The sequence below is a fragment of the Pecten maximus genome, chromosome 7, assembly GCF_902652985.1.
Source record: "Pecten maximus chromosome 7, xPecMax1.1, whole genome shotgun sequence".
Classification (NCBI taxonomy): domain Eukaryota; kingdom Metazoa; phylum Mollusca; class Bivalvia; order Pectinida; family Pectinidae; genus Pecten; species Pecten maximus.
In genome coordinates this window covers 21,774,725-21,786,830 of record NC_047021.1, presented here as the reverse complement: position 1 = coordinate 21,786,830, position 12,106 = coordinate 21,774,725, and the positions used below count along the sequence as shown (strand labels likewise).

At 33.7% G+C, this 12,106-nt stretch overlaps 1 protein-coding gene across 6 annotated transcripts; it reads left to right on the top strand.

The window, feature by feature from the left end:
• The first annotated feature begins 4,542 nt into the window (after nucleotides 1–4,542).
• On the top strand, nucleotides 4,543–11,745 carry LOC117331902 (queuosine salvage protein-like). Of its 6 annotated transcripts, none has more exons than XM_033890868.1 (10): nucleotides 4,543–4,655; nucleotides 5,667–5,816; nucleotides 6,249–6,346; nucleotides 6,485–6,617; nucleotides 7,166–7,315; nucleotides 8,023–8,146; nucleotides 8,486–8,600; nucleotides 9,087–9,157; nucleotides 9,843–9,910; nucleotides 10,205–11,745. In XM_033890868.1, exons 2-10 carry the CDS (start codon nucleotides 5,715–5,717, stop codon nucleotides 10,373–10,375), a joined length of 1,032 nt encoding a protein of 343 aa, XP_033746759.1. In that variant the 5' UTR covers nucleotides 4,543–4,655; nucleotides 5,667–5,714; the 3' UTR covers nucleotides 10,376–11,745. The 6 variants fall into 6 exon arrangements, with proteins under 6 accessions (XP_033746759.1, XP_033746762.1, XP_033746763.1 ...); XM_033890871.1 differs by having other exon boundaries at nucleotides 4,568–4,655; nucleotides 5,704–5,816; XM_033890872.1 differs by lacking the exon at nucleotides 4,543–4,655 and adding an exon at nucleotides 4,661–4,745 and having other exon boundaries at nucleotides 5,704–5,816.
• Nucleotides 11,746–12,106: the final 361 nt, after the last annotated feature.

Below are 12,106 nucleotides of genomic sequence, written 5' to 3'. Positions count from 1 at the left end.
TGTCTGTCTTTACCTTCCCTGTACCTGTCTGTAATTACGTCATCACTTACCTGTCTATCTTTACCTTGTACCTGTCTATAATTACGTCATCACTTACCTGTCTATCTTTACCTTCCCTGTATCTGTCTATAATTACGTCATCATTTACCTGTCTATCTAAACCTTCCTTGTACCTGTCTATAATTACGTAATCACTTACCTGTCTATCTTTACCTTCCCTGTACCTGTCTGTAATTACTTCATACATCACTTACCTGTCTGTTTTACCTTCCCTGTACCTGTCTATAATTACGTCATCACTTACCTGTCTATCTTTACCTTCATTGTACCCGTCTGTAATTACGTCATCACTTACCTGTCTATCTTTACCTTCCCTGTACCAGTCTATAATTTCGTCATCACTTACCTGTCTATCTTTACATTCTCTGTACCTGTCTATAATTACGTCATCACTTACCTGTCTATCTTTACCTTCCCTGTACCTGTCTGTAATTAAGTCATCACTTATCTGTCTGTCTTTACCTTCCCTGTACCTGTCTATAATTCCATCATCACTTACCTGTCCGTAATTACGTCATTACTTACCTGTCTGTCTTTTCCTTCCCTGTACCTGTCTATAATTACGTCATCACTTACCTGTCTATCTTTACCTTCCTTGTACCTGTCTATAATTACGTCATCACTTACCTGTCTATCTTTACCTTCCTTGTACCTGTCTATAATTACGTCATCACTTACCTGGCTGTCTTTACCTTCCCTGTATATGTCTATGATTACGTCCTACATCACTAATTACATGTCTCTATCTTTACCGTTCTTGTATCCTTCCGTAATCACATAACATTGTGATATTATACACACACTTTCTTTATGTTTAAGCTATTGGTTAGCTTTAAGCTACAATGTGCCTTGCTACTTTCATTATTAGGATAAATTGTACCAATATCATTCTTTTTGTGGGTAATACACAAAGTATACTAGAAGCAACAAGACAGTAAAATTGACCGAATTTGACTTGGATGTAGTTCATTCAAAATTTTTACAGAACAAGTGTCAGCAAAATATTTTCCTTTTTATCTCACCTGCTCAAATGGCAGGTGATCTGATGCCGTAGTGCAGTGTCCATTGTCAGCTTTTTCACTTCAAACCACACGTCTTCACAATAATTAAGAAGACCAGGGACCCGATATAGGACTGGGGTGAGTTGCTACCAAATTTGTTCAAATGAATTACCTTGACCTTCATTCAAAGTCATGGGTCAAATGTGCTGAAAAATTCCACGACTCTATCTCAAAGACCAAAATGACAAGATGCCTGAAATTGGGCATATACATGTAGCATGCTGGCATGAATTCTAAATCTTTGTATAAAAGAATTACTTTGACTGTCATTCAAGATTACGGAAGTCAAATATGCTTAAATCTTTGAATGGCTTCTTTTAACTCTTTACCACTAACATATCAGTTGAATGACCTTGATCTATATTCATGGTCAGATGGGTCAAATGTATTTGACATCTTTAAACCACGTCTTCTCAATAACCAAGAAAACCATTAGACATGTTATTGGGCCAGTAGTATGCTGGAATGAAGGGCATCAAAATTCAATTAAATTGATAAACCTAGCCTGCACTTATATTTAAAGGAAGTGGTACTAGCAATCAGCTTAGCATCTGCCAAAATGACCTAGATTAACTTCAAAGTTGCATTAGAAGAAGATGATCGATACAGGCCCATTGAGCCTTTGTTTAAAACACCATACCAGATTGAGTTTCTTCCCAGGATCATTCGACATTACCGTGACATCCTTCATAAACAAGGACTGATTTTTTTTCCGTACATTCATAAATTACGGTGGCCTTCATTCAGACTTCAGAAATGCCTGTGTTCTGACTTACATAAACTTAATGTGAGGCCTTGGGAAAGCCTTAGATGTTATTGTTCAGAATAAATTCTGTGATGCAGCCTGATTGTGTGCTGATTCAATAGTCTGCTTTATACAGAAGCAATTAAAAAGTATGTGGTGTTCTGGAGGCGCCTTTGACAGTAAAGATCAAAATTAATGTAAATGTGTCTCATTTTGAAATGAAACTGGACTATGATAGCCATAAGGCAAATTAATGATCGCGAACACGAAAATGATTCATTTTGAGATCACGACAGCGATAAAATTATCTTGAAGCATATTGCGTTGCACATAAATCTTGATAAAGATAGCGAACCGCAATATGGAAATTGCATCGAAAGTGAACTCAGAGGTTTAGTCTAATATGTTTTATCCAACATGGACAGCACATATTTTTGGTCATGTATGGCAAGCGTTTGGGTTTTTACCTATTAAATACAGATATCTGTATTCAAAATAAAGATATCATTATTAATATAAAAATTAAAGATATCTTTAATTCAAATAGAGATATCTTTAATTTAAATAGAGATATCTTTAATTGAATTAGAGATATCTGTATTTGAATTAGAGATATCTCTATTTAAAATACAGATATCTCTAATTAAACACGAAATAGAGATATCTCTAATTCAAATACAGATATCTCTAATTCAATTAAAGATATCTTTATTTCAATTAGATATATGTGCATTTCATTGTAAATAAAGAAATCTGTATTTAAAATAAAGATATCTTTAATTCAAATACAGATATCTCTAATTCAAATACAGATATCTCTAATTCAATTAAAGATATCTCTATTTCAAATACAGATATCTCTAATTGTTGTAGAAATACAGATACCTTTATTTTAAATACAGATATCTCTATTTGAATTAAAGATATCTTTATTTGACATGAAATGGAGATATCTGTATTTAACCATCAAATAGGAAAAACAACTGGTCCCTTGATTCTCCCTTTTGCGCGTGACGGAAGTAAAGCAGTAGTGACGCAAAATGGCGGGAAATGCAGACTGTGTGCTGCTTTCAATGGTACTGCATATAGCCGCAACAGATCGCTCTATTTCCCGTAGAACAGTTGCCATGTTCTGTTCTTTAGAAAACCCCTCCAAGTAACAAGTTTATCGGTTTAGACCTACATCTCTCATGCATGCATATGGGATCCAGATAGTCCAATTTAATTACAAGCGTTTCGTTAACACTGATCAGGATTAGGGAGTAATCATTATTTTCTTTGTGTTTCAATATTAATCTTCGCACTGAGCAAACACGTGTAAATACAGATATCTTTAATTCAAATAGAGATATCTGTATTTGAAATAGAGATATCTGTATTGCAAAGTAATTGCAGATATCTCTAATTCAATTAAAGATATCTCTATTTAAAATAGAGATATCTTTAATTGAATTAGAGATATCTGTATTTGAATTAGAGATATCTATTTAAAATGAAGACATCTCTATTTAAACAAAATTAAAGATATCTCTAAAATAGGGATATCTTTAATTCAAATAGAGATATCTCTATTTTAAATAAAGATATCTTTAATTGGACAAGAATTCAAGATATCTCTATTTAAAATAAAGATATCTCAATTACAATTAAAGATATCTGTAATTCAAATAGAGATATCTGAATTTGAAATAGAGATATCTGTAATTTAAAAGAAAATATCTCTATTTTCAGTAGAAATAGAGATATCTGTATTTAAATTAGACATATCTTTATTTAAATTACAGATATCTCTAATTGAATAGAGATATCTTCATTTTAAATAGAGATATCTTTAATTAAATAGAGATATCTTCATTTCAATAGGTAAAAACCCAAACGGCTTGCCATAGTCATGAACTGTTTCATAATCATGTTAATGGCATTAAGGTATCTTAAGCCAGAAAATATGCTGAACCCGATACATCTACCAGAGACCATATAACTATATGATAGGTCTCTGCATGTACTGACAAGTAAAATCTATGCACTTCATTTTATCATTGAAGCACAGGGGCTTGGCACGATTTTCCAAATGATGGTCCATATATATATGTATATAGTGCCAAGCCCCTGTGCATTGAAGGGAACTATTCAGTTCATCAAATGTTAGACACATTTAGGCATATGGTATGGCTTGACTGAAACGAACAAAGTTACAGGTACTTGTGGACATGATTAGGATGTTTTAATCAAAATATTACATTATAGACGAGTAAATTATTGTATTACAATCGCATGTTTAATTTGTAAAAAAAAATATCGTTTCTTGGCCTTATAAATTTTACAAATTAAGCATGCGATTGTAATACAATAATTTACTCGTCAATAATGTAATATTTTGATTAAAAACATCGTAATCATGTCCACAATTACCTGTCAACAAAGTAGGACGTCCAAAGTCTCGAAGCGACGATCATTAAATATATAAGTGACGTCATAGAAAATGGCCAAACTGGTCTGTCAAGTGTGAGCAGAGTAAATATTCATCCGTCCCTTTAAATAATATTTGGAATATGTTTTCGTATATCAATTCACTTTAACATCATACAGTTATAGGCCGTCAGTGTGGCTACACGTGTAATAAACAATTTAAATAATCCCGCTTTATTTTTGGGAAAGTGGTTTCTAATTTAAGAGCTACATGTATACCGGAAGTAAACAACACGTGGTCGATGTTTTTTAAGCTGATAAGAGACCCGGCATCGTACTCGATACGTCGAGTCATCTCGGACATAAAACTAGCTTCACGGGTATAAATAGCACTTTCACAGGTGCTCATAATTTATAACCAGGAAAATAACAACAGTTGTTCTCTTGTGAAGTTTTTATGAGAAGCTGAGGTACGTCAAAACAGGTTACTGAGCGAGTGATTTCTTCATATTGGCCGCAGATACGCAGTATTTGTCCGATATCGTAAGCAAGGACACACATATTCAATTTTCAAGGTAGTGTTCCAGATCGCTAGTGGAGACATTAGAAGTTCGCAATTGCTTGCAGGCCATATTCAGTAAGCATGTACACGTATCTCTCGGCTGTCGGTAGCTTAGACAAATGCACTGTTAGGCTAGTGTTACATGAAAAATAGAGTCAGTAGTAGGTAGTTTGTTAGATATATATATAATGTCAGCCATGATATTGGACGCTGGTTGAAAGGCCCTGTCACTAGGCTGTCATGTCTGTTCAAAATGATCGATGACCTTAATCTATACATAAGTTCCTTCAACGCAAGAGGGGTCGGGATCGAATGGCTTAAACTTAAAGTAAATGCAACAAATGTTAACAGATTTTCTTCAAACTTGATAAAAAGGTTACATGTCTATTTAAGGGTTAAGTTCGATTGCCACTTTTGCTGGATGTAATTTGGCACAAATATTATCTGATTATCTTCAAATTTAATTACAGAGTTATTGTCCCTTGCTTGATGAAAAAAAATGTTAATTGCTGTTAGATAACTCTCTCAAATATTTTCTGAAAGTTTTCAAACTTCGGAAAAGGATTCAGTGTATTGAGGGTTCAGCCAAATGAGAAGAGAAGTCTAGTTTACTTTATCTTGTAATACATGATTGATAAAACATCTAACCTCTGTATAATGCTCTACTTCTTTTTCTAGTTTCAAGCAATACATCTTGGCTCAATAGAAATTATCATTCTGTCAAGCTATAATTACATATTTACTGCTCACCTCAAAAATGTTTCCCTACAATATGTCAGGAAAGCGGGGGATATAAATTCCACGAATTTACTTGTTTTATCATTTACAGGTGTTAATCTATTATATCTGTGTTTGTTGACAATCAGAAGAACACATCATGGAGAATGTTTTGATGCCGAGGGATGCTGGTAGATTGATAGCAGAGACGAGTAAAGATGTCACCATCAATGATGAAGGCGTACAGAAACTGGCTAAACTGGTGAGATAGACAGAGTTTAGGAAAGGAAAAACAAACTTTGAGTGTTGTAGAAAGACACTTTATTTTTGTTGATGGTAATGATATTTAAAACCTTTTACATGTTTATAATATGGAAGATCAATTTGAGGGAAAATGAGTTAATTCAGATTTTATTTCTTAGTTCACATACACATCTTTTGATGTTTATTTCAATTAATGATTATCAATATGGAAGTATATTTTCCCATTGTTTGATTTGTTTTTAAAATCTGCCCCACCATTGATTGTTAAGTGATTAGGTTACTGCATTCTAAATCATTATTTTACATTGTTCTCATGTATAATGTGTCTATTGGTAGATTTATTGTAATACTATACAGAATGCTTGTTTGTTTTGAAGTACATTTTGTATTGAGTATTTGAAGGTGATGTGTACTGTTGTTTCATCCTTAGATGTATGAATGTGTAAAGACAAAGAAATATACTATTGCAAACTGGAAAAGTGACCACGAATTGAATCCTAGTAAGATGACCAAAGCAGAAGTGGACTGGTGAGTAATGCTGAATTCTTCAGAGAAACGGAGCCAAATTATCAGACGGATGTGTTGTTTTTTTTTGCTGAAATGCATGTGTGCAAGATATCCCATTGTATGCATTGGAACTTTAAAATTTGTGTTATGTTTTTACAGGGTATTTGTGGCAGACACATTAAATTTCTCATTCTGGTCGATGAATGACAATGAGAAGTTCAAGGTCACATACAAGGGCACAGAGTACACTGGTTACTGGTCCTGGGTGGCAGCTCTCAACCGTGCTCTAGATGTAAGTACAATTGTAATTAATGTAGGCCAGTGTTGACAAGTAATGGTTGTAGCTCTAAATCGTGATTTACGTTGGATATGTATATCAGTATAATTGTATTATGCATAAAGTTGTCCAGTGTTTATTTTAAAGGCAGATAATTTTCATTGATTTTCTTATTTCAATACTTAACACTATAGTCATTAAGTATCAGCTTAATACCAAAATTTTATCCTGATATGATCACAACTGTTACATTCTGTGTGCTCTCGAAGTAAGCAACAACATTTTGAACACAATGATGCCGTGTTTAAATTATTGGACAGTGCATTGGATGAGGCATTCATATTTCAACAAAACAACACTGCTTTGATTCATTGATTAGACTTTAAGATATAAGGGGTTACCTGCTTGGACTGTTGTTTGTTTTCTCCAGGTTTTCCAGTTTCCATCATAGTTGATACCCCTTCATGCTTCCTCCATCCAGGCCAATAAAAGTGTTGTAATTTGTTGTGTAAATTGTTGTAGAATAAAATGTATGTAACACTAACTCTTGGCCTGTTTTACAGAATGGCATTCCACTGACAGACCCTAGCTACTATGCCAGTGTCAGTAAGGAAGAATTGTGTAACATATTCAAGTCAGACACTGATTGTGATGTCCCACTTTTAGAGGAACGGTTACAGGTCCTTCAGGAAGCAGGCAAAGTCCTGCTAAAGGTGTGTTAATCATCCAAATATATACCAGATATGTTATCGTTTTATGAATAGGGAAAAAGAGTTATTTCATTCAGCAATTAACTTCTGAAGGGTTCTTACTTGTACACTTTGCCGACACAGTATCAATTTGATAATTTGATTGGTGTGAGCTTCAAGTAACTATTTGTATAATGGATTTTGATATTAACGAGAAAAAGTAATAAAGGTGTGTATACATGTACCAGGCACTGTACATGTATATGTATATGATTTTCATGAATACCTGTACAATTGTGTATATTCTTCCATTTTTCCTGCACCTGCTTCATCAGTGATGGCAATAAATGACTTATGTACCTATCTGCCTTGTATACATTGACACAATGTGTCATAGTTCCTTATTCTTGACCATTTGACTGTACCAGTAAGACCATTGTGATACTAGTACATTCCAAAACCATTTCACCTATGACGTCAATCAAGTTAAAATTGTTTAAAGACTCCGTTTTGCCTGCCCCAGAAGTTGTAAGTGCATTGGTATAATAGGTTGTTAATTCTCAGAGGTCTGTTGAATGGTTCCATCCTATACTAGTACTAGTGTCACACACTAAATATAGGCCACTGACTTCTATATTATAACCTTTGACCTCAATCAAGGAAATTAGACCCAAAATTTTGAAATAGAAAGTTGATCACCTTGAATTAATATTTGTATTTGTACATTGTAGAAATATGATGGGAGTTTTGTAAACTGTATAGAAAAATGTGGAAAGAGTGCTCAAACCTTATTGAAGCTGGTAGTTACAGACTTCCAGTCATACAGGGACGAGACAGAGTACAATGGCAAGCAAGGTGAGACTGTATGTGGTAGCAATGTTATAGCATTTCCTGGGTATGTCAGATATCAGGATGTTATCAGAAGGGCTAGAGGTGATAATTATAATAACGTCATCATCAGGATTTGTATTGAATTCTTATCTATCTCTCTAAAGCTAGTAACAAAACACCTATTTATACATAGACATGTTACATAGTATAAAAATGTACGTACATATATGATCAATCGGAAAATCAAATATCCTTACAGCTACTGTTATTAAAAAAAAAATGCAACAGATGGTTTTTTTTTTTCATCTTGATGTACATGTATTTGGTGTTGTCTTAAAATGTGTTTTTTTCCCCCTTTTATAGTTGCATTTTACAAGAGAGCACAGATTCTTATTGCTGATATTTGGGCCTGTTTTGAGGGAAAAAATTATGGAGAGTTCCACGATATAGACACCATGACCATGTTTGCAGATTACAGGTACAGTAAAATCTGTCTATAAATATACACTTTACATTAACACAGTACAATGATATCTTATTTATACACTTTATTTATTTTACAACAATTGTGAAAGAAGTTATATCAACTTATATTGATCACACTTGTTAGTCTGTTTGGGGTATTTGTGGGAGAAAAACCCCAGAGTACCCAAGGAAAAAAACAGGTGGTGGGGCAGGTGCCCCCTACCTTTTCGAATCCTGGCCACCTAGATGAAAGGCAAGACGTGTGCTATCGCTGTGGCATCCAACCACCCCACACATATTTCAGGTCCCTGTGTATATCTTGTTTATTGATATTTGATAATATTCAAGTGTTATAGCCTTCAGTGTATAATGCTTAATTTGTGCATCAGCATGATTGGGGTGAAAATAGTCATCACACGACAAATACAGATAAGTTTTGATGAGATGGCTGATCTGTGATATCATATTCATTCTACATTCGTTTATACTGTATCAACAGGATTCCTCAAGCATTGGCCTATTTTGATGCTATGTTGTATTCTAAAGAGCTGACAGAATATATGAAAGCAGGTCAGTATTTACCAGTAACAGACTAAATATTTCTGTATTCCCACTAACAGGAACATCAACCCCTATTTGTACACCCTCCACTTTTTTTTTGAGGAAAAGAAGATGTGTGGGCTATTTGGAGCACATAAAAACTTCCTTATCTTGCTGATCTGTCGATGTAATTTTCAGTCTTTTAACCAAATACTTTAGATTGTTTTTGCTACATAAAGCTAAGAAAATGAAAAAAGTAACTTTTTGCTACATAAAGCTAAGAAAATGAAAAAAGTAACTTTTTCTGCCCAGATTTGACACAGAAACTTGTCCTTGTACATGGTTTTATTAAATCGTCCCTTTAGAGTTTTTGTAAGTAACATTATGCTTATTAGATCGAATATGCTGTATATGTTACAGAGAAAATACAGAAGATAATTCAAACCACAATTACCTCTACTAAACGCAGATAACTAATGCAATGATAATGCTTTGACCACAAATGTGGTGAAATATGTTAGGTATTTAATATACACATGGTTAATTGTCAACCTTTCGCCAGATGTTATAGAATTCTTTTTTCATTCATCATAAGTAGCTAGTGTATGCTGTTATATTGTCCAGCAGAATATAAAGCAAACACCAGGTACAGTGATTCTGACCCCATGGCCTAGAACTGTATGTTTATATACTAGAATTCTATATAAACTTTCAGACAAAATGATGAAGACCGGTGACCGATACGAGATGGAGATCAGAGGCTGTAGTATATGGGCCACTGAGGTAAGAACTGGTTTATCTCACTAATTACCTGGTAAATCGTGATTATAAAAATGATCATACCTGTAGATATTATATAATAATTACATATAAAATGATATCAGTAAAGTTGAGGTCCATTATTAATCTAGATATGGAATCTGGGCCACCAATCAAATAAAATGTAGGTTAATTTATAACAATATGGTGAAGTTATCATATCATGATGTGTATTAAGGTCTGCTTAATTGAATTTATTGTAGGAACCAGTTACTTAGATTTAAAAAATTCCTAGACTTTATTCCTTTATCCTTACAGCTAGTATGTGAGGAAGCTAAGAAGTTGTTACAGGCAGATGCGGAGACGAAAGATGGCCACATTAACTCTATTATTATTGATCATTATCTGTGGGACTACAGGCGGGACCACGCTGATGACCCCAAAATGGCCGACATTCCATTCCACAAAATACGCTGCATATATTACTGACCATGTTATATATATGACAGTCGACCTTCTGTGAGATGAAGGTCAAGGGAAGCGATGACCTAGCTTCTATAATATAAAGGTCACTAGATACCCTACATGGGTTAGTAGGTGCTTTAAGTATACGGTTTATGTATCCCATGTATTGTTATATGCCCATGTCAATGTTCTCATTCTCACCATGTTTTGTCGTAACTCATATTTACTAAAATGAGTTTATCTTTTGAGTTGATCACCATAAATTCATCGTCATTCTCTTCTCTTAGTATAGTAATAACTTTCTCGGTCGATAAGTGTGTCCGTTACACAAATCTTGTGTACACAAGGTTCTCATGAACCCCTCTAAACTGACTTCATATTCTCACCATTGTATCATGATCAGGCTAGGGTTTGGTGGTCATTGGTCAAGATCAAAGTAAGGTTTTACAAGTGCTTGACCTCTTCTGAAATAGATTCTGTACAAGATATCTCAGGAACTCCAACAAGGTTAAAGGGTCAAAGGTCAAACTTAAAAAGTATTTGGCAGATCTATATACACCTATATAACCACATGCACCATTTACTGACAAGCTAGAGGTATATGTTCTTACCATATTTTATACACTGACTCGGAGGTTGCATATTACTACTACTTTCTAGAACCGAGAATTGTTCCTATTACATGTATTTTGTCTCCATTTCAGATGCAAAATATAAACTTTATAACATTTTTTCTTCTGATTCTTACAGAAGTCTTTTCCAGGTCTAAACTTTTTCACTGGCTCCATGCAGTACTGCCAAACTTTCAGGATCTCAGACTTTAACTAGAATTGATTCACAGGATTGATTGTTATCTATAATTGCATGAACAGTGTAACTTTTATTTTCTTGAAATGTTAAATGTATAATTTTATAATTCCATTCTACATTGTATATTTTTTTAGGTACTTTGTATATCTAGGATTACATACAGTTGTTTTAATGTAAATTTGTACTGTAATTGTTCGGTAATTCAATCCAAGGAGTGGGAACAATACAGTAAAGTCGAAAACATATCAACAAAGCTCGATAAATTTGTTTCAAATTAGTGCAAATCAGCAGGTTAAAACATTTCACACAGCTACAGAGAATTTACAGGTCTATTGAATTGGAACATATCGGCCACATAGTTATAACTCCTTGGGTTGTACAGATCTGTATTGGTGCTGATATATTGAGTATATCCATGGACCTCAGAGGATGTAATTAGAATGTTTTTCCACCATCTGTAAGTGATTTTATTGTTATATTTTTGTTTTATAATAAATACATCAAACTAGAACATTGTCTATCTTAATTACATTCAATGAATCACAATAAAATGTTCTGTACTTTTGTGCAAGTAACTTTCTAAATTTTTGATACTGTTGACTTATTTATCAATACATTCAACATCTACAAAATTTATAGTACATGTATACATGTATATAACTGTTTTCTTCTGCATAAGCCCATAGACAAATAACCTTTTTCTTCATTTTTGCAGACTCATCAATTTAAATAATTATAACAATAAAGTTTATTTATTGAGGATAAAATATAGGTTTAGCCAAATAGTTATCTGCCATATAGGCCTCTAGAATAGTAAAGCTAAAAGTATACACAAATAAGCCCTCCCCCAAACTTTAAATCATTACCTAACTTTAGGGAAGGGAGCTTATTTGAGGATGGTATATGTTAAATAATTCCTGCACAGTGAAACCTGTTTCAAGAGAC